At 40.2% G+C, this 23,658-nt stretch overlaps 1 protein-coding gene across 1 annotated transcript in view; it reads left to right on the forward strand.

Moving 5' to 3' along the window:
* The window catches only part of DEPTOR (DEP domain containing MTOR interacting protein), a 78,369-nt gene extending 56,377 nt beyond the window's left edge, over positions 1-21,992 (forward strand). The window contains exon 9 of the mRNA XM_039715403.1: positions 18,947-21,992. Coding sequence (XP_039571337.1) covers positions 18,947-19,075 — 129 coding nt within the window. The 3' untranslated portion in view covers positions 19,076-21,992. The remainder of the gene's footprint in view (positions 1-18,946) is intronic.
* Positions 21,993-23,658: the final 1,666 nt, after the last annotated feature.

The raw sequence follows: 23,658 nt of genomic DNA on the forward strand, positions 1-23,658 counted from the left end.
TTACAGAGCTCCTCAATCTGTCAAATTTAAAGAAATCAAATGACAGGCTTTAGATGACAGCTCCTTGAAATGAAACATTCCCCTGTGTGGAAGCTGCAGGAAGGGCACTTTGAAAGCAGGCTGGGCATGGTAACTTCTGGTGGGCTGGTGCAAGAGGCTTTTGTCTGCAAAAGAGTTCTACACCAAAGAAGCACTAACAAGGAAAGTTGGCTATGATGAAAAGGGCAAGAATTTGAAGAAGAGCCAAGCCTTGGCTTTGCAGTTTGTAGAAAAGTTCTTGGCAGTAGCAGCAGGGATTTTCCTCCTAAGGAGATGCATCCACTGTAATTGTTTTTAGAATGTCTTCATTTCTAAAGCTTGTGATTTCGCACTTGCCTGCTTTCGAGAGCACTCTTTTCCTGTCTTTGCATTACTGGACATACTGTTGAGAAAGGACTGCTGGCTACAATGCCATTGTAGGACCCTGTTTTGTGCATTTAAAATTCTACCACGTATCACAGAAACCAGTAAACCTTCCAGGCTCAACCTACCTGCTGGACTTAGTGGTGGCTTGTTTCAGTTTGAGCTTGCCTGGGCTCTTGGCCTGCTCTGAAGCGCTGTGAGTGGGGAGTCTGAGTAGAAAACTCAATGAGCTGGGACAGAGCTCTGGCTGCCTGCAGTGGCTGTGCCCGGGCACAGCGCGAGCAGCTGGGACACGTGGGCTCTGCCACACATGGGCACCTCAGCGTGGCAGCACTTGCCATCTCCTTGTGTGTGACATCCTCGTCGGGGGGAATTTTTAGACAATTTATTTCTGACAAAATCCCTACTAACATGATCTGCTGGAGATGTGTGAGAGGCTATAAGCTTTAGGATTTGATACCTCTTCTGGGGCTGGTAAATAGGATTACCACTCACAGTCTGAAGTTTCAGGTGTGAAGCTGAGAAAATAATTCAGTAAATATCTAGTCAATTAGCTTTATTAAAGTATTTTTGGACCTGGTTTGCTGAAGGGTATTTGCCTGTGACAGTGTTGTGAGAAGAGTGGTTGCTGCAAGTGCATTAACAAGTGGGAGCTGGGGGAAACACAAAGCTGTGAAAGGAGTCAGTGTTGTGATGCCTTCTAAGTTATTTGCAGCTCTGTTTAGCTGTCTGCTGTCATCAGCAGTGCAGGCAGCAACAGCAGGATTTTGAAGTTCCCAGGTTGCTTTAATATTTGTTATTGACTGGCTGAAAAATCTAGTTCTCTGCAGATGACACTGCTGAATATTTCCAGCTGTTGTCAGTAAAACTATTTTCCTCTTTTTTCAGTGATTTATTCTGTGAGTTTATTTCTGCTTTTAAGGTGCAAGTATTTTTTGAGAAGTTACAACTTGACTTCAAACTAGTGACTTAAATTATGCATCAGATTGTTATTTAATGTGACATAACTGCAACAGAGTGTGATGGAACAAGAAGACCTGGCTAAGTATGAGGCTTGTGAGAAAGACAAATTAATCACTAATTTCCTGATCATCTGTTCTTCCCACTGGCTGGAGAGATCAGTGTCCTACTCAAACTGCTAAAAGAAAGCTATCTGATTCCTTAAACTGATTCTCACCAAATTAGTATTTATTGTTGTTATACCTTAGGTCCTCAAATCATACAAATTGCCAGTGGCTGTTTAAGCTTTTCAAGCCTAGTTCTTCTTCATTTCAGAAGCAGGAGTCAGCAGCAGGGAGTTTGAAGGACCATGTGTTGTCACTGGTACCAACACCTTCTGTTTGGAGCTTGGGAACTGTAATTTCAGCCAGGACCCTTTCAGCATGGTTCTGCTCTCCTGATCTCAAAAAGCTGGAAGAGATCAGCTTTGTAAATTTTCTGCCTGTGCATTGTCTTCTGCATTCACAAATGATTATTTCAAGTCCAGTTTCTCAAATGATTTCACTAGCAGAATAAGAACCAACTCTCAAGTGTAATTGAGATGCCACTGTGTCAAGAAGACAATGGATGTCACTTCATCAAGGTCATCAAGCCCATTTCATGCAGTCAAAGGAACATCTGTACTATCTGATTACTCCAGAGGATTCAAATACTGCCACAATCACATATTATGTATTACAGACTTGTAACATGGAAGACTAAAATGCACACATTATAAGAGTCCAGCAGGGTGAAAACCAACCCAAAACCATGTGATGTCAGAGGAATTGCCAATGCCTTATATTCCTGCAACTGGAAGAAATTTGAACTGTGAGATTCTTGTGAATTTGAATGTACCTCAAGCTACAGCAAAACACAAAACCTATTTGATGGTCCTTGCCAATCTGACCTCAAATATGTGGATTGCATAACTGTTTGTCAAGCAATATAAATCAGTCTAAAAAAATCCTTAAAAAAAACCCTTCCCCCAGGAAAAACTATCCCAAGTCCAATTTCCAGTCTTTTACAGGATAGTGGGAAAGGTAGAGAAGCATTGAAATTGTAGGTGAGAAACTTCTTTGTAACTCCTAAAGGCACCCTAGTGGGAGCTTGAAAACTGGGATTTGTATTTTATCAATAAGGCACAAGGTACATGCCTCCATTTAACCCTCTCTGAGAAGATTAGGAAAGAGAAGATACCTCAGTGTTTGGTGCTGGGCCTCTAGCCCTTCAAAGCACTCCAAGGATGCCTCAGTGCTAATTGAAGCTATCTGAAGGATACTTTCATTTTTTCAAGGAATTGAGCTTTAAATGAGAAGATGGAGTAGGCTTGAATAAATATTTATGCTGTGCACTAGCATATGGTGTTGTTGAAGCAGATGCAATTCAGTCTTAGAATTCTTATCTTATGCCAACATGTTACTGATTGTAGAAGAGCATAAATTACATGAGTTGCCATCTGTTTTCAATTACAGCATGAAAACACTGAGGCAGGTTGGGATTTTCCTTTAGCTGTGTTATCAGCTCGCTGCCGAATTCGATAATTACATTAGAGTGAGTTGAGAATGGATGTATTTGGTAATGTGAACACTCAGAAAAAGTTGCTGACAAACTGCTTTCATAGCTTGTCCATAAATAGAGAAGCAGCAGAGCTAAACATGCACTAGCACTACCCACAATGAATGCCACTGCTGTAGGGCTTGAACATAAATGTATATATAAGTTTCAAACACGTCTCTGTAAGTGCTTCATTTTCTGATAGTATTTATATATAAACTATAATATAAAGGTCCATTCTCCTCTACAGAAATGTGGAAACTGTATTTAAGCATCTATGACTTTAGAAAAATCTAATTTTAAGAAAATCTAATTTTTTTACCACAAAATCAGTCTGGTTTTGCAAAACCAAAGAAAATTCAAAGATGTTCTGACTCTGTCTTTCACTTAATGCAGCAGTAACCAGGACCTCGGATTTGGTTATGTTTGATCAATATCTGCTATTGTCCATCATGGAGATTGGAGAGTGAACTGAGTAGGGTAGCATTAGCCTCAAACATCATTGAGATCATGCTTGAGAAGAGTGGTTTTTACATTACAGGGTCAAAGAATAGGTCATGTTGGAAGGGACCACAGAGGGTCATCTGGTGCAACCTCCCAGCTCAAGCAGGGTCATTCTGGAGCACATTGCACAGGACTGGGCCTGTTCAGTAGGGGGGATTCCACAGCCTCTCTGGTCAATCTGCTCCCGTGCATGATCACTACACAGTAAGGAAATCCTTCCTTGTGTTCAAGTGGACCTTCCTGTCCTTCAGTTTTTGCCTCTTGTCCTATTGCTTGGAACCACTGCTAAGAGCCTGGCCCATCTCTTGGTACCCTCCATTTAGCCAGACATTAATTAGGTTCTCTTTCAGTCATCTCTTCTTGAGGCTTAACAGGCCCAGCTCCTTCAACCTTTCATTGTAAGAGACATTCTCCAGACCTTTGACTAACTTTGTAGCCCTCCACGAGACCCACTCCGTTTTTTTCCATGTCTCTTTTGTACTGAGGAGCCCAGAACTGGACACAGCACTCCAGATGTGCCTCACTGGGGCAGAGGAGAGAGGCAGGATCACCTCCCTTGACCTGCTGCCAATGCTTTTCCTAATGCACCCCAGGATACCACTGGCCTTCTTGGCCACAAGGACATGCTGCTGGCTCATGGACAGTTTGTTGTCCACCAGGACCCCCAGGTCCTTCCCTGCAGAGCTGCTTTCCAGCAGGTTGGCCCCCACCCTGTACTGCATGGGGTTGTTCCTCCCCAGGTGCAGGACCAGGACATTAGGACATTTAAGAGCATAGCCATGGTGAACATAATGTTGAACAATTTGATGAACAGTTTGGATGGCTTTTTCATTATTATTTATTTAATCCTTAGTGGAAATCTTTCTAAAAGACTCTAAAGAAAAAATAAGTAAGGCTGTGCTAGTCAGTAGCATAATGGTTCAACAGAAGTTGGAAGAGATCAAATATTTGTGAATGTGAAAATTCTCAGCTCTGCCATCAAAAATGAGTTCTTGATTGGTTGTGCTTGACAACTTTTTAACATGTATAGCACTCACCATGCTTTCCTGATCAATGAATGAATCTGTGCCTGGGCGTTCCTGTTCTGTGTCTGCCTTCTCTTCTTGGTCTGTGGTCATCATTTGTTCAAGTAGTTTGCTGGTGAGCTGTGGTGATGCCTCCCTAACTGTCCCAAGGTTTCCACTTTCCCTGTGTGTATTTAATTAAACTCAATGAGTAATTCCCAAATTTTTAGATTGAATCTTTTTACCACTTCTACATTGGTTGGACCTACCCTAAAACCACATCACTCTTACTATACTGGGATTAATGCCATGAAAATTATCACAGTAACATGGTTCTATGAGGACTTGGTAGAAAACTGCATTGCACCCTTCTCCTCTTGTCTGGGAGTTCTGTGAATTCAGCCCTCTCACCAAACTAGAGGCTTCTCTAACTGAAGAAGAACACAGTTTTGAAAGCTACATTGTGTGTCACTGCCAGAACTTTGTTTAGTTGCCAGAAGGAGACAAGGTTTGGCAAATTTCTACTTTGCTTTCATTGGAGGCTACTACAAGTGCAACAACAGAGTCTTTATGTCCTTGACAGCACAGTGTCTTTAGGTTGATTAAAATAATGGAAGTTTTTTCTTCAGTACTGGGAATCCCAGTGCAAAATTGGATATATGTCTTTTGCCCTTTCACTGCACCATCTACTCTGTCCATTTTATTCCTCCTCTGTGCTGGAAGCCCTGTCATTGTTGAACCTCTATGTCGGGAGACTTGGAGACTGTTCCACTGGGCTACTGTGAACCTGCCCCATGGTGGCCACAAGGAAGTCACAGTTTAGATGTGAATTCTCCTCTTTTTCATCTTTTGCATTAGCACAGTGTCTTTAGGTTGATTGAAATAATGGAAGTTTTTTCCTCAGTACTGGGAATCCCAGTGCAAAATTGGATATATGTCTTTTGCCCTTTCACTGCACCATCTACTCTGTCCATTTTATTCCTCCTCTGTGCTGGAAGCCCTGTCATTGTTGAACCTCTATGTCGGGAGACTTGGAGACTGTTCCACTGGGCTACTGTGAACCTGCCCCATGGTGGCCACAAGGAAGTCACAGTTTAGATGTGAATTCTCCTCTTTTTTCCTATCACAAATCCTCTATGCAATACTGGCCATTTTCCACCAGAATTCTTGTACAGTGGTTTGGGTTTAAATAGAGATGGAAAATTTCAGAAAATCTGACATATTCTCAAACATGACCAAAACATTTAATGAGTAGATCTGTTCTGGCACCTGTACAGATACATTTGCTAAAGTTTCTTTGTTTCTTTGTGGGAGGTGTGGCTCACATCATAAGATCCAGGTTTTCCAGTCTCAGAGCAGAGATTTTGTTGACTGGGCCCCGTGGCTCCCATGCAGAAATGTTACAGCTCCCCAGGTTTCAAATGTCAGTTTGTACAGCTCTGCTCTTCCTAAGCCACCCTTCTCCCCCTCGTGAAATATGTGTTTGTATTAACTCCAGACACTTGCTTTGTGACATCGCACTCTGCCACCCCTGCCCAGGTTGTAACTACCCTGCAGACAGACACTTTCTATTTCCAGTGTTACCATATTCCAGTCTCTGCTGATCTTTACGAAAATTCTCCTGTTATGCTCCATTTTTCACTAATAAATCATTAGACTTTTAATTGTGAAATTTTAGTTCTTTTAAAGCCACAATAAAGCTCCTGTTATCTTCTGACATGCCAGAATTTCATCCTACATTCCTACTTTTTTGGTGGATCTCAATTTTTTTCTGCTTGTTTTCTTGGTTTGCCTTGCTTCTTTGTCCCACAGACTTGTATCAGTTTAAGTTTGTCTTGAAGAAATCTCTTCTGAGGCTGCAGAACTTCTGAAACTGTTTTGTAAGGTTAAGTGAACCCACCATTGTGCACGAGCCTCAGAGTGCACAGCCACCACCAGGTAGTTGGGTCTGGGACTGTGCTTGCTTCAGTGGATAGGGAGCTTCTCTTCTTATGAGACAGTAGACATAAAATGGACTGAAAAATCAGCCATCTTTATCTTGTACTAGAGACCAGGTGCTTGCTGTGACTATCTGGAACTGTTCTATGATGAAGAAATCAAAACTTGGCATGTAAAAATTCACACACTGAGATATGAGGGGAAGGACCCCCCACCATGCAGTCAGGAACATTGACGTAAATGTCACACCAGCAGGATGTGAGCTGCAAACTGCACACACAAAAAAAAACAGAGAAAAATTCTTTTCATGATTGTCAGACCTGGTTTTGAACAACAGGATCCATGTTGCTCACTATAGAGAAAGGAATTAAGACAGTGTGAATTCCCAGGTGAAATACAAAAATAGTGAGTTCAACTTTTTGAGTCTAAATTTCTCCTTTAACATCTTTCCCCCTGCCAAACAGGACACCAGTTTAACAAGGTTTTCTTGCTTATCCCAGACCCAAATTTTGGCCTGCAGAGAAGTACTAGGTTTCCAATGCCTCTGTGTGATTTTTCCTAAAGACTCTTTTAACAGACAGAGTTTTACTGGGCAATAAAATAACTTTTTTTCTCTTTACAACAACTGAAACCTTATGTGAGTACAGCAAGTTTCATAATATCTCAGAGCTCCTTTTTCCGCATTCACAGTGGTGTGGTTGACTTTAGAATTGAACTTGTTTGTAGGCCTGTCACCTAAAATCCTGTTGGGCAACAAGTGACCCACTGTATTTTTGTCCATATGTTGGCTCCTTCTCATCAATAGGAAAAACAAATACAAAAAAAACCAAACCTGCAGCTTCATTATTGGAGATCAGTGGATTTTCTAAATTTAGCCACATTATTTTAATAAATTATAATTTAAAAAATTCTTTCCAAGTAAGAGGTGTTTTATGACAGGATAATCCAGATATCTGAACATCCTGCCTTTATGAAAGTGTTTTCTTGATTTTTTCTGGAGTCTTACAGCTGTAATCATTCAGAAAGAGAGACAGCAGTACCATAGAACGGGGCTGTGCTTGTGTTTTGATACAACTTCCAAGTTCCTGTGTGGTCTGTAGGCCACTGGATGGCGAGATCTAGTGCCTGATGGAGCAGCTGGGCTCTCCCCCATGCTGGAGCTCTCATAGGCTATTGCAGGTCACTCCCAGGTAGTCCAGGCTCTCTACAGAGACTGCTGTCAGCTGAAAAACTGATCTGCAGAATGCCTGAAATCTTGAAAAGGTTATCCTAAGTGTCTGTAAAAAATACATAGAATTAGTGGCCAGCTCAGCAAAAAGCTATCATTTTGAACTACTTTTGTTCTCAGCTGAGGATGAAAACCATTTTGTAGTACTTGGTTTAGTTGCAATACTCATTTCACTTGATTCCTTGGAGAGTTCCTAGATGCTGTTGGTTTTACAAGTCCGTGGCTATCTCAGCTCTCTGCCCTGAGCCCTTCAAGGATGCTGCTGCTCCCCAGCTGCTGCTCTAAACACTCTTGCCTGCACTTCTCCCTCCTTCTCTTTTCTTGTTGCTGCTCAAGACACAAAGTAGCTTCTTTTCATGGTATAAGCAAATGATTCGGGAAGCACATTGCATTAAAGCCAAGGCTCTGTTTAGCTAGCCAAACACATGGAAAAACAATTGCACTTTTGTCTGTGCAAACAGAGAGCAGCTGTTTGTCTCAAACAGCGCAGGCTGTTCCTGCTCATGACACGCTGGATACCAGAGGGTGCCGAGGGTGCCTTTCATGAATCTGTCTGCCCCTGTAATTCCCTTGCTTGCACTTCATGACTGTTTTTAACCAATGTGGGACTTAAATGAACTGCAGTTCAGCATAATTATATTTGACCGTGTAAGTATACTGATACATGTTTTTAAAGTTCTTTATTCATTTTGTGCAATTTTGTTTTAGCAAATATGGTTTAGCTACAGATATACCAGGAAAAAAAAAAGACCCCAAAAGGTCAATCCAAGCACTAAAAGACATTATTTCTAAGCTTAGACTCTGTTCTTCTGACACTGATGCAGTATTTTACCCAGAGCCATCTTTAGCCTTTCGAGTTATTTAACATTTTCAGGACTGTTCTGTGGTGGGTATCAAATTGCACTATACAATAAAAATGCTTATAAAGTTAGACATGCAGTCACTGGTTTGCTTTCCTGATGTGGTCCAGCCTGGTCCAGCTTTACCTGTGGGTATTTCTCACTGGGACTCACATTAAGTCAGTGATTTTACACACCAATTCCCAATTAGGGCCGTGGAAAGCAGTGACCTATATTCCCCTACTCCATATTTATGGATGGCTTGTGTTTCAGGGTATTATGTTCTTATGTTATTACTCTCCAGATATGTACAGATAGCATTAATTTACCTTTGTGAATAATTCCTGCTCAGCTGATCTGTCAGCAAAACTCCACCACTTGCAGAGCTGGGACTTGTGCAGCCCAAGAGACTCGTCCTCCAAAGCAAGAGCTGTTCTCATGGGCTCTTAAGTCAGCTCTTTTTCTTCTCTAATTTGTCCACTCTGTTTGTGGAGTTTACTCAGCAATGGTTTAATTCTCTTCCTGGTAAAGAAAAAAGACGGTCAGCTCTTTTTCTTCTCTAATTTGTCAACTCTGTGGAGTTTACTCAGCAATGGTTTAATTCTCTTCCTGGTAAAGAAAAAAGACTTGAATTCCCACAGATTCCCATCATTTGGAAGGCAGGAAGGGAGGGAGAGACTATCTGAACCAATGATGAAGCCCTTGAGAATCTATGACTTTTTATGCTATGTGACATACTGTACTATGTTATAAAATAGATATTACTTTATTAGATGGGGGTTTTTTTTGTATTATGCAGTTTATAGATTATGTTGTTTAATTCACATTGAGGTTTTTTTTCAGTTGGAGACCAATTTGTTTGGAATACTATAAAAAATTCAGCCTCTTTTTAAAAATTGAAAGAAATATGTAATATATATGTAATGAAAATGTGTAATGAAGCCTTGCTCAGGCAAACCATCCACACCACTCTGCAGTTACAGGCCAAGATGGAGCACAAGAATGATGAACTTATATTTTAATTCTGTAAATGGAGTTAATTTTCTCTGCTATGGGTTGTAGTGTGCTCTGCAGGTACCTAGTTTCTAGCCCCCTGATGGAACAGTGGGTCAGCTTCACACTGCTGTAAAGAATTAACAAGAAACTCATCTCTCAAGAGACAAAATCTTTTTTATGCAAAGCCTGGATACTTGCCTACTCCCACACCACCCGCTGTACAGCCAATTACACTTTCACTAGAGATATTTACGGAACTGAACACACATCTGCAATTTATTCTGTTCCATCCAGTAACCTCAGTTATGGAGGAAAGGCCATGGTATGATTTTTTAACCTTCCAGCAACATGCGGTTGGTTGTGAATTGTGAGGTTCCAGCTTTACTTTACTAATCCTATCAAGACTGCATGAAATCTTAAAAAAAAAAACCAACAACCAAAGATAAAAATCTAACTGGAAACATAACTTTTAGGGCCTCTGATTTTTATCTCTTTTCCTCATTCCATTGTGACAGTGTAAAGCTTAGCAAAGTGAGAGCAAAAACTTCAGTGCTGCCTGTGTGAGCTTTTAAGTAGAAGTTAGTCTTAGATCTTAGGCTCTTCTGTGGTAGCACATCCAGCATCTCTGCAGCCTGGCTTCTCTGCTGAACATGGGGATTCCTTTGCTTTATGGCTATGGGTGACCTATTAAAACAGAAGAAATCCTGTATCAGCATAAATGCAGGCTGTGTGTGTAAGTGTGTAAAAGAAGCTGAGCTCTGTGCTCTCTCTCCTCTACTGTTGTTCTCCTGCCTCAGATTTTTCTGCACTTGTTCTTACATAACATCCATCTTGCCATTGATTTCACTGGGACTTTAAGTTATCTGAAAACTTAAGGCTGCAGTTTACTGGTCTGTGTATGGTCTGCCAGGAAGGTTGTTCCTATCTTCACCTCCTTTTCATCTCCCTCTTTCTCTTTGCCTTCAGCCAGATATGTGTCTATTGCCTCCTTCCTCCATCCATGTCAGGCACATCAAGGAACTTACTTTGCCTGGAGACAAGCCCTTTGATTTATTTATTTTTGCTGGCACGGGATGAAAAGGATGAAAAGGGAGCGGTGCCTGGCTTTGGTGTGCTGCTCCCAGAGCCAGCACAAAGGGACAGGAACATCTCTTGGGACTACAGGCACCAAGTCCTGCTATGAACCTTCCTCCCCCTTGAAAGGGGTTTGACATCTGAATCCACAGACTCCTTGGCAACTCAGGTTGAGTGTATCCCTTTCTGTGAGTAGAAAGAGTCATGAGGTCCCAAATCAGATTACTGATCCAGCTTTAAATAAGCAAACTTTTTTTTCCACATTTCTTTTAGAAGTAAAATTATGTTTTGCACTCTAAAGAGAGGGAAACCTGACTGTCACTAAGAGTGCTGTCACCAAGGGTTTTGTATACAAATCCATGATGTGGTATGTGAGGCAGAAGGTGATGATGTGGTAATTGGCTGGGAAGATTTATTCAAGAAATCTAACAACTGGCAAGGCAAACCTGTGTGGTTTCCCACTTGTAAATAACTCCTTTCTAGTTGGCAACAGCAATGAAAAGGTACAAATGGTGTAGTTTTTTTTTTCCTTTGTGAAAAAATAATGGCCTTAAATGGAAGTTTTTACTTTCACTCATTTCTCAATTCCTTCACATTTCATATTTAAATTAGATTTTAAAAAATGACACCTTGATTTCCATCTGTTTGCTTGGAGGGCAGTGGTGCTTGGGAGGCAGCAGTGGGAGGAATGTTTCCCAGTATCTGCAGAGGAGCAAGGGACGTGCAAGGGGAAAAGGATCCCATTGGAAAGATACCTCTTCTTTTAAAATGTTGGAGGCTTGGATGTCCCCTTCCTCCTTGCAGAAAGCTGGAAAGCTGTGTTTCAGATGTTATGTTCTTGTAGCACCTAAGCCTTGCCCAAATTTTGCTGAAATCTGTCAGCAAGACAGGAAAAGCCAAAGCAGCTGTATTGACTCTTGAAACAAGCAATGGTAAAGGCTGTATTTTCTTTCTTTCTTTTTTTTTTCTTTGTGTTTTCCTTCTCAGTTTCAGGAGTTTAGTAACCTTCCCAGGTGAGAGCTGTGGCCTTACCACAGGAATCAATCAGTATGGTGTCAATTTTAGAACTGGCTCAGAGCTTTCAAAAGTATCTGAAGTGTGAAAAGTTTGATTTGTTGTGTATCCTGCTGATGACATCTCCAGGTCACTGACAATTGCAAAATGTTAACCTTTCAGCCCTGATTTCATGGGTACCCATAAGGAAGGGTTCTTACTGAGAGCATGGCCTGATATTTAATAAAAATCAGGATCTTGTGGGTCTCTCATGCACACAGAAAACAGATGGGTTTGCTAACCACATATGGAGGACTTTCCTCTGGAAGATCACAGTGAATTTCAGAATACCGTAATGAAACAATTATGAGTTTGAGCTATTCAAACCTCCCAGCTGATCCTTGTCCCTGCTGGATTAGTAGGACATGAAAAAAGCATTTATTTATAATTATTGAGGGTATCTGTATAACAGAAATATAAGCAGGCTGTCTCTGTAATGGATTTCATTTTAATTTTCGTTACCAAAAGAAAAGCAAAAATATTACCATTAGGATATAATTTTCTTTTTGAAATAGTTATATTGTCAATTCTGGTATGAATTCTACTCTATAAAATAGTCAAAATACACTTTTGTTTGAACAGCTCTGAAAGAAGTTATACCTAAAACTTTTTATTTTTGTTCTTAGGAAAATTACTAAACAACTTTTCAAGGTTGAAAATAACTCCTACATTTGCCTAATTCATAATTTTTACTTGATGCTAATAAGTTGGGTTTTTTTTAAAAAGTGACTAAAAAGAAAACAATACATTTTTTCATGCATCTTGGGAATGCTTTGTCTTAAAGTAAAAATTATCTGTGTGACTTGGCTTCACATCAGATGATAAGAAATAGGACTCAAGGAAGCATGTCCCAAAGAATCCAAGTGTATGTAAATCGCTGTGGATAGAAATGATGAACAGAGCAAGGGGTTAAATCCAGTCTGTCTCATGCTGGATGACTGAGCCTGCCTCGTTCAGACACAGCTTTCCCAACCAGGATGGCTTGTTTCTGTGCTAATAACTTCTGAGCTACCTTGGTCTCAAAGGGATGTGCTTTGCTGCAGAACATGGGCCAGCTTTGTGCTGTCAGCTGCTAGAAATCTGTTCTGGATCCATACAGAGTCCAGGAGGGGAATCCTGGCTGCTGCGGAGTGAAAAGATTAGTGCAAGACTGAGACTGGATTTCACACTCTTTCTAGCATTTTTAAATATTTTCCTTCATACAGTTGCCACATGTACAGCAATATTCACATTTTCAGTGGAAATTAATTGGTGGCAGTGTTTTCAACATCTCTTTATGCTGTTAATTGCTGATGCCAGAGCTGCTATCAGTACCAAACAGCCCATCAAACCTTTTTGTTTGGTTGACCTTGTTGCTGCTGAAGGAGAAAACTCGAGTGTACTGGCACAGACTTTGTGCTTTGCAGTTTTAGACCCTGAATATTCCCATTGCTGCCTAGATAATGGGGTGAAGTATCAGTACTGCTGAAAACCAGTATTTTTTACCACTATCTTTACTGTGTCACCGCATAATCTAGCCTTGAATTTGAGAACTTCAAGCCTGCATTATTTGGTAGCATTGATTGCTTTGCTACCTATTGGATCTGCAATTTTAGTACCGTTTGTACTTTTCTAAAGAGTAGTTAATAAACTAAACACCAAAAAACCACTAAAACCCCACAGTCAATCAAACAAACAAACAATCAAAAAAAGCAGAGTGGATTCCAGGCATTGATACTGGTACTGAAATGTAAATGATAAATCCTTTGAGAATGAGCACTTCACCCCCAGCAGCTGCTGGAGTAAAGGACAGTCCCCCGCCATCCCCAGCCACTCTGCCTCCTGGCAGTTGTATTCCTCTTAATCTGGGTGGGTTTTAAAAAATTTATCTCAAATTAAGGTGGCCATGTAATCATGGTCTTATTCTACTGTTTTGAGATATATTATCTGCTGACTGTGCATGGCTGTTACTTGCTTTATACCAGAGATGAACAGTTGGACTCACTGCATCTATAAATTTAAATGTCATTTTAGGGCAGTCGCAAACAACAATGATCACTTAAGTCACAGTTTGCAGTAGGAATTTCCAGTTTATAAACTTTCACAACACACTTCTAAAAAGTGTGCCTAGAAAAAGAAAGAACATTTTAAAAGGATTTTAAAGTATATTGCATTCAAAAAAGTCCAACAAGCAAGGCTTGGCTCTGTAGAGAAAGCTAACTAAAACTCACAGTGCAAACAGCATCTGAATATCCAAGGGTCTAGGCTGGGTGCCTATCATGTAAGAACATTCCTGTAGCATTTATAAATATTAAGGTCATCCTGAGGCAGAACTAACAAAGAACTACTGACAGGTATGCAATGTTTTTATTTCATGATTTTGGCTTTAAGGCAGCTGGGCAGTTCCACACCCATGCCTGCAGCCAGTCTCTGCCATCCCTTGGAAGGAACCCACCGTCATCCTGAGCCAGCTCAGCTCCTGATCAGTGCCAGCTCAGCTGTCCAGCCCTGCTGCAGCAGCCCCTGCGAGGGCAGGGGCCGTGGTTTGGCCAGCAGGCAGTTGTCCCAGCAGGAAAATCAGGGGGTGTGGATGTACATCTGCAGGGCAGCTTGGCAGGACCGAGGAGGGGCAGGCAGCCAAAGATTGCCGTGGAGGAAAGAGCAATTACCAGTGAGGGGGAGGAAGGGTTGGACGGCTCCAAGTACAGCACAATCTTGATTTTGGCCAGTAAGTGTTACGAAAATGAATTATTCTCGCCTCTTCTTGCCATCTCCAGTCCAATGATAAATGGCATGACAATTCTCTGCTAACTTCTTTAAACTACAGGCTCCCAGATCCTTTTTGTTCAAATGTAAGCCTGAACTTGAAGTTTATCTTTTTATGGGGACACCTGGATTTGGTTAAACCTTCTGTATGTATAATGGAAAACCCACAGAAAGACAGAGGTGCTTTTTCTGCTATCCCTGCTTGTATGAGCTGCTGTTTCCAATGGCGGGAAATTGAAATACTCAACAATAAATGCTTATTGCTCTGATACTTAAAGATTTGAAATCAGTTAGGGGAGGTTTTTTTTTTTCATTTGAGTGTTGCTTTATTTAACTATTATTAGTTCTGTGGTTTTTAGGTCACCACATCCTGACCAACAAAATGGTCGGAATTTATTCTGGGCTGTGTCATTTCTTGAAGTCTGAGGGATGAAAAGGGATGGTTATCTCTTGTCAAGCTCCTTGGAGAGCAATGAGGAAATGAACAATAAAAGGTTCTTTGAGGCTCTTTTAACTGTAGTTTATCATCTATTATAGTTACTGATGTGTGGAAACCAACAGAAATATTTTACATGTTTGTAGTTACAAAGCCCTTAACAGCTGCAGCTATGAGCTGAGCACTTACAGCTTTTTGAAATGTGTTTTTATAAATGTAATGTTAAATCATTGTGTTTTTGTAAACCAGTCTCCTGAAGAAAATTCCTGAGAAAATAATATGGATTGACTCACCAGTCAGGGCTGGTGAGTGGCTGCTCACTTGCTCTTGCTTGTTTTTTAACTTCAGTAGAACAATACACAATATGAGCATTTTTGGGGCAGGACTGATGGTGACTAACATGCACAAAGCAGCACTGCATTTCATTTCCCCTAGCTGGATGCAGTGCTGAATGGGAAATCAGGGTGGGGAGAGGAAAACTGAGTGAGTTGAGGGCAGTCAGCATAATAAGGGCTTGGGACTGTGCAAACCTCTTTCTCATCACCAGGACTGGAGGACACAGCAAAGGGCTCCACATTTCTTCATCCCTGAGAGAGCCAGGTCTGGAATTTGCAGAGACTGCCCTCAGGAGCACTGGTCAAGTAATTGCTATGGAGAGAGCTTTCTACCCCCAGGGTAGTTGCTCTTTATTACCATCTCGTGTTCCTCATGGGTCTTGCCCTGCACTTTTAGGATGGGACTGTGCTCTTCTGTGCATTGCCCTCCCCCCTGCATATGTCTTCTCATCTGTCCTGGGTGGACTTCTTGCATCTAATCCTCTCCACTGGGAATGATTTAGCTAATAAGCCATGTGGATCTGCTGCAAAGGAGGGCACGAAGGGGGCTGTTCTCAGCTACGCATTGCTGCTTAATTGTACTGCCAAAGGCATGTGATAACACAAACACTGAGAATGCAGACGTGTCAGCTCTTGTCTTCCACAGGAAAGTCACTCTTTGGCATCCAGACTGCTGTTCATGTTGTGCCTGTACCATCTGCCTTTACACCATTGCAGCCCTGGTGTGGGTCACTGGCTGGTCTGAGTCTGTTCCTCTGGCAGGGACATTCCCCAAAGGGCCCTGAATGCCCCTGCCATGATCCAGCATGCAGATTTATCCACTGAACCTGGCTAAGCACGAGTCCCATGCATTGGGATTCCAGTAAGTCAAGAAGTCTGAGAATATGCAACAGTAAAACAAAGATCAGCCATTCAACTTCCAAAAACTGCTTTAAGCCTGAAGAGACAATGTTGTTTCTGCTGGTCTGTTTTAAATCAACCCAAATATTGTTTTAGAGCCAGAGCTATAATTCAGTAAAACTTGATACAATCTTGGAAAGGCATAGAAAGTATTAGGAAATACCACTGGAAGTTGAAACCTACAGATACTGCAATAATCTGCATTTTAAACTAAATAGACATGCCAGTTAAATACTAATTGGACACACTACACAGGATGACGGGTTACCTTTTTAACAAAAATCCTTAAAATTTAGAAGGCTTTGTCTGCATGCAAAACCAGAACCATTTTCCCAATGCTACTTGCAGATGAAATATTTATATATAGGAAAGGTTACTGCCATGGGAATTTACTCAGTTGTGTCACTGATTGCCATACTTTGGTGATCATTCAGTCTACTGGTAAGGCTACTTCCAGGATCTTCAGCTCTGCAGAGGAGTTCTGAGGGTAAGGAGTAGGGTGCAAGGGTCTACCATCCCTTCAGGAGCTGCTGCCACTCTTCCTCTGCAGAGGCTCTAAGAAGCAGAGATTAAAGTAATTGGTGACATTTTTAATGAAATGTTACATTTTTGGATTGGGTTTGCTTCCTCTATAATTTTTCTTAAATTGATAGCTACATTCTGTCCATTTTGCAGAAATACAAATTGAGTTTCACCACACATTTTACTTGAGAGGGAAGTTACTGGCACACAAAAGTTAAGTGACTTGGCATGTGAGAAAATCTGCTTTAGAGCTAGCATTGGAGGACACCAGAGCTGCTTCCCACCTCTCCCACACCGTTTCTGTCTTGTGCTTTTGCCTAAATAAGAAAAGTGAAAAATCATAGACTGATAGAATTATTACTGCTGGGAAAGACTGGTTGCTCTAATAGCATCAAGTCCAGCCATTAACCTGACACTGACGTGTTCACCACTAAACCTTGTTCCCTGGTGCCTCGTCCACATGGGGTTTTTGGCACTTGCAAGGATGGTGGTTTTATCCCTTCCCTGGGCAGCCTGAAGCAATGTCTGACCACCTGTTCTGTGAAGAAATTTGTTTTCATATCACAGAATAAAATAAGTTGGAAAAGACCACTGAGATCATTGTGTCAAAGCTATGACCAAACACCATCCTGTCAACCAGACCTGGCACTAACCCTCCCCTGGTGCAGCCTGAGGTTGTTTGCTCTTGCCCTGTCATTGTTACCTGGGGGAAGAGACTGATCCCACCCACAACCCCCTGGTGTGCAAGACCTAGGACCTGGCCCTGTTGAACCTCATAAAATTGAGCCCACAACTGATCTGGAGTGTCCATATAAAATAAAGCATGAAAATTTCTGGTGATATTGTTTTGCAGCTTCTTTCTTACAGATTCAAGGTGACTTATGGGTAAGATAGCCTTCTAGTGAATGTATTGTTTCCATTGAAACATCAGGATGATATTATTATTCACTTAGGCTCCATATTTTTATAATTAAAATTACAGATCTAGACACTACACACACTTTTTACCAAACACTGTAAGGTTATGATTATATACAGAGAAGCCTTAATGTCTTTGAGGATTCAGTATTATCTTTCTTTTCCTGCATTTTTACCATGTTGATGTGACTTTCTCTGTGTGTTTTAAGATGTACAGTGATGTTGGTCACTATATTTCTATCAAGAATATTTTGCTTGAAAATATCCTATGATCATAAAAAACCTCCAATGTTTGTATTTGTTATAGCTTTTACAAACAAAATACTAGCATATTTGAAATTAATTAATAAGCCATACTTGGTGAAGGAAATTAAAACCAATCACATGGCAGTGACATTTTAATCTGTCCTAGTACTGACTTCATCTTCCATGATATTATTTCTTAAAATTTGGATCCATTTGGTTCATGTTACACCGTTGGAGGTTTTGGCGCTGAATCTAATGAAGTCATCATCCAGACCTTGCCCTGAGCCTGGAAACATGGTGCATGTTTTTACTGTGATTACCAAGAGCTGACTAAAGTGATTTCTAAGAAACATTTAAGACAAACTAAAGGTAACAGACTGTAATAGCCAGAGCTGTCTTCATAGAATCATAGAATGGTTTGGGTTGGAAGGGAACCTAAAGATAATCTTGTTCCCACCCCGCCTTGCTGTCAACAGAGACAGCTTTCACAAGGCTAGATTGCTCAAAGCTCCATCCAACCTGTCCTTAAACAGTTCCAAGGATGGGGCATCCACAGCTTCTCTGAGCAGCCTGTGCCAGTGCCCACCACACTCATAGCAGAGCATTTCTACCTGGTATCTAATCCAAACCAAATCTATTTCAGCTTAAAGCCTTTCCCCCTTGACCTGTTACTCCAGGCCCTTGTGAAAATAGTCCCTCTCCATCTTCCTTGTTGGCTCCTTTTAGGTACTGGAAGGCCACAATAAGGTGACCCAGAAATCTCATCTTTTCCAGCCTGAGCAAACCTAATTCCCTTACCTTAGTTCCTTACAGAAGAAGTGCTGCATCCTTCTAATCACCTTTGTGGCCTCCTTTGGACTTGCTCCAACAGTTGTCTTTCCTGTGCTGGGGACCCCTTAACTAGATGCCACATTGTTTGCAAAGCATCATTGATACAGTAAAATATCACTGATACAAGAAAAAATAACATTGCTGTAAGAAAAAAAAATATTGACATTGATAAATGATTGATGCACTTCAGAAGTTCAAAGATGGGAAAGTTGAATTCCACTGATTTGAAAGATGAATTGATGTTTCAAAAAAAAAAAAAAGGAAAATTAACTTGCCAGATTACTTTTAAGAAATGTGAGAGCTTTCAAGAGTACCAACTGAGATGATGTAAAGAGTTCTGGAGGTGTTACTTGCCCAGGAGTTGATAGTACATCTGTGTAATTGACCTAACAAAATAAAGTCTAATGCATAACTCATTTTGCTGCTTGCTTTCTCCTCAGGTTTGCCAATTTGTCGTGTCTGTCAATGGCCTCAATGTTCTCCATGTGGATTACAGGACAGTAAGCAACCTCATCCTGACTGGCCCTCGAACAATTGTGATGGAAGTGATGGAAGAAGTGGAGGCCTGAGAAGGCACAAAACCCCTCTTAATGGACATTTTTGTGAGACAAATAGCAACAGCCATGGAGTGTCATGACACAAGGCAGCAGAATGCTGCTGTGTCTAAAGAGATAATTTTGCTTTTAGGGGAGGGGGCTCTCTTTCCTTTAACAATAATAGCACTGGTGATTATGCTAAGATGTGAACAATAGATACCAGCTTATTTTCACTATGGACTTCTCTGTGCCCAACAGAGACAAGATCAGGGCCTTCAGGTGGTCTGTCCAGCCATGGCTGCATCGGTCAGAACGGGTTCCAGCCTAAGAGGCCGTGCATATTTCCTCACAGGCCACTGCTGGAGCAAAGCACTTCAGGAGGTGAAAGAGCCAAGCACTGTGGGGTCAGGGTGTCACAGATGGTTTCCATGAGATGCTGACATGGATAAACATTGTCCTGGTCTCCAGCTTTGTCCCTGGAGCACGTGCAGTCACAGTTGCTCTCTCCTTGGGCTGAGGGACAGCTGATGAAATTCTGGCTTGATTACAGTGAAACACGAATGAACTGCAAATGCATGAGAAAAGGTGTCTGTGCTCTGTAGAGGATAGTGTGGTATGAATGCTTGGGCCTTACTGATTACGTGGGTTAGTCTAGAAAGAAAATGGAAAAGCGTGTGGTCTTTTACAAAAACTGCCTTTGAAAATTGGTCTTTTGGTTTCAATGCTTGTGTGCTGGATTAGGTGCTTGAGCATAAAATATTGATTTTGAGGTTTTTTTCCATACCTGTAAAGAAAAGGTGCCTCAGTCTTACTATCCATCATTTTGGAGAAATTTTGGACACCTTAATTCCCAGAGGAGGAATATTTGGCAGGTTGTAGTGGGAAATTCAGTGTTAGCATAAGGAATGATACATCCAGATTCTCCAGTAGCAAAAGCACACTTCAAATGGAAGCAATGTACTTGAATGTACATGAAGTTTATCAGCACTTTCCAATCATCTGATGTTTTGCAAAGAACCACCTTCCCTCATGAGCTGCATTTGACACTGTTACAAATAAAACATTGTATTTAAATGACTCGTATTGTTTCTCAAACAGTAGGATTTTTCATTGATGAATTAATGAAAGAAATATTTTTTAAAAACATATATAAAAATTCCGTATTCTGCAGTTAAGTGACTCTTCAACTCAATGTTAAGGGGACTGCATGGGTTTTCTTTGATCTTTGAACTGAATGAATACATCCCGCTCCACAAAATTATATATACATTTTGCAGACTTTCTCTGCTGTCTAAATTTTAGAATTAAAGCTTGACTTTCTATATGCACATATCACAAATCATCCAATTCTGGGGTGGGGAAAGTATTTTTCCTCAAATAATTTTGAAACATGTTTTGTATTAAAAATTGTTCTCACTAAATAAATTGCTCCTTCAGTATGTTTTTCATTCACTCAAACACTTTTACTTCAGAGATACAGCAAGTCTTCAAACCATGTATTCCTGCATCTTTGTAGGAAGAAGTCCTTGTGTTCTTTGTTTATGGTTTGTATATCTGTGGTTGTATTTTCATCAAGAAAACTTTTCATATTCTACTAAAATGCAGCACTGCAGGGAGGTATAAAACTGCAGCTGCTTACTTGATACTAACCAGACGCCAGAGTGTTTGGAGGGTTTGTTCAAACTGTCATCAATGGCACTTCTGAATCCCAATTGTACTCCCCAAAATTTTGGTACACATGTATATGCCACAGCGGGTTACAGGGATGACCTGATTTTACAGCTCATCCAAAATATATAGCTGGGCACACAGTGTTATATTAGATTGTAATAACTGTCCATGGTATCCACTCAGAACAGTTGGAAACAATCTTGATGTTCCAGAAATGTTTCAGTATACTATAAGTATTTTGAGTTTGTGAATCTAGGAATGTTTCTCCAAATATTTCTCTTTATTTTTTTAAAATTTTTTTTCCCCTGGGTTGTTTTGGCAGCTTAGCCCCTTCAAAATATAAATTCTGCATGTTAGGTTGTTTTGGTGGCTTAGCCCCTTTAAAATATAAATTCTGAATGTTAGGTTAAGTTAAATATTACAATTGAAGGATTTTCTTACCAAAATGCTAATGATTGTCTCTAATGCCATCATGGGTTCATCTGTATTACATCTCTTGCCTTAGTTAATATTCTGCTAGAAGTTCTCTGTAGCTTACAGATAATTAAGAAACTGGGTCAGAATTTGGCTTAATAATGCATTACAGAGTGCACTTCAGACTGGAGCAAAAAGAGTGGGAATGGGGGCAGGGAAAAATCTGTGCATTTCATTATGTTACAGATTGGAGATGGCATCTTGATTCACAAGATACATTAGTCTCTATCACAATTTGAGCACAGCTACTTGCCTTCTGTTTAACAGGGATTTCCATATTGTGTTCTCAGCTTGACTGACAACCTGGGATTTAATGAATTCTTTCCCTCTTCAGAGTGACAAAGGTATTCAAATTGCGTCTGCAATGACATTGTATTTTGGAGGAAAGGATGGAAAGTAAACAATTAAGCTATGAAATGTATAATTTCCAGTTAAATTGCAGTTTGTCTGCACACAGTGCTGCATATGCTCCCAGACATCCACAGCAGTCAGAGTCAAACTCCCACGCACTTCAGAGGGCACAGGATTTCAAATATAACAGAGCACCTTGCTTCCTGCAAAGTGCCAGGGGAAATGTAAGATTATTCACAGAAGGGAGGCATTTCAAGAGATATCTTGAATGAATAGTTTGAATATCACAGTGTAGAATGAAGCAAGAAACCAGAAATTAAAAAATGAACCCTGGCATCAGCAGTAACGGCTTCATTTAAAAGACACGTGTTTTTGTAAGACTTACTCTCTTCTGTGATCTCATTTTGGTTACTGTAGATCTTGCAAGATCCTCTAATAAATCTTTAAGCCTTAATCACTCAAATTAGTGCCATTCCTCTGTACATGTACATTTGCAAATCATTCATGGACATCTTCAAGCAATGTAATATTTAATTAAATTCAAGTAGCAGTTAAGCTAATTGGAGCATTAAATCAGTGCAATATTTATCATATTTTTTCCTGTTATATTTCCCTCAAGATAAATGATTTTCATTATCTTTTTCAAGATGAAATACCATGTGTATGGTATTGAACACAGCTGGTTCCACAACTAGTCCCATGGAAGGTATTTAATTCACACAATGATGCAATAATCCACTTCAGGTGTATCACAACTTAATTGTCTGTATTTTAGGTCCACATACAAACTGAAAATAAAACTTTCAGAATTAGAAAGATATTGTGTTATAGCAGCATCTGAAATATGAGTGGGTGTGGCCTGCTGTACCTTCTATGAGATTACATTCAAGAAGAGGTTTGGAATGAAAAGGCCATGCAGTAGGACTGTTTTTCAAAGTGTTTTCCTAGGTATATGTCAAATGCTGTCTCAGAATTACTGGTTTAATGGTCAGCTTGTTCCCTTGTCATGGTCTGGATCTCTGAGAAAATTGCCCCAGTGTAGTTCAGAAAATAACATGAGACCTGAATTTGGTTCCTCTTGGCCTTCAGACCAGAGACAGTCTCTGCACTGATTAGATGTACTAACATAGACATAAACAAATGAGAATAGTCTGAGGTTTAGGAAGGTAAGCAATTGACTCCTTTCTTCTTCTGTGCTGGTAGCTATAATGTATGTAATTTTCTTATCAAATTATAGAGTAATGCTTTAATAATTTCAGATAATTCTGGGAATCAAATACTAAATTTTAATGTTATTTTTTAAAATATTATTTTAGTTTTAGAGACAGGAGAAACTGAAACAATATGTCTTGCAAAAGTGTTTGTCTAATGCAAGACAGACTGAGAAATCAACTGTTGCAATTATGAGTATTTTCTTCCCAGTGTGTAATTGGAGCTAGACCACTTGTGTAAGTGAAAAATCACATGTATGTCACATACATAAATACAGTTAGGCCACACCACTCTTCAAATAAAGTGAACTACTAACCTTTTACATTAAAATTGTCATTAAGGTTTTCATAGATCACCCTTTTTAAATGTCTTTATCTGGTGAGTGATGTGGCTTTCATTTTTCACTTATGTTACTCACAAAATTAGAGATAGTACCTATCAATTCAGAATTCCCTTTGTATATTCACAGTGCAGATAAAAATATCATTAATGTTCCAGAGAGGCTGAGTGATTTTAAACCACAGATTTCTCTACAAACTTGTACATAAGTAAATCTTTATACCTTAATTTTTAAAAGGAGCCATGCAAGAGACAATTTAAGAATGTCAAAGGATGTCACAGGAATCAATGATACAATTAATTTATACTATAAAGATGGTGTTTCATGTATAGCTACCTAAACTTTGTGCTTGCAATTCCTCAGGAAAATTCTGAAATATTCAGAAGGGAGGAGCTATAACTGTCAAACTGAATGTCCTCTAGGAAAATGCCTGTTGTTTTGCACTTAGGTATCCTCTCTTATATTGGCCATGGGAGCTGTGAATTTCCAGTACTGTTGAAACTTGAGTTGTATCCACACACACCCAAAATGCAATGCTTAGCTTTAAGAGCAGGGGCTGAAGCAGACA

The sequence above is a fragment of the Passer montanus genome, unplaced genomic scaffold, assembly GCF_014805655.1.
Source record: "Passer montanus isolate IOZ18808 unplaced genomic scaffold, ASM1480565v1 scaffold33, whole genome shotgun sequence".
Classification (NCBI taxonomy): Eukaryota; Metazoa; Chordata; class Aves; order Passeriformes; family Passeridae; genus Passer; species Passer montanus.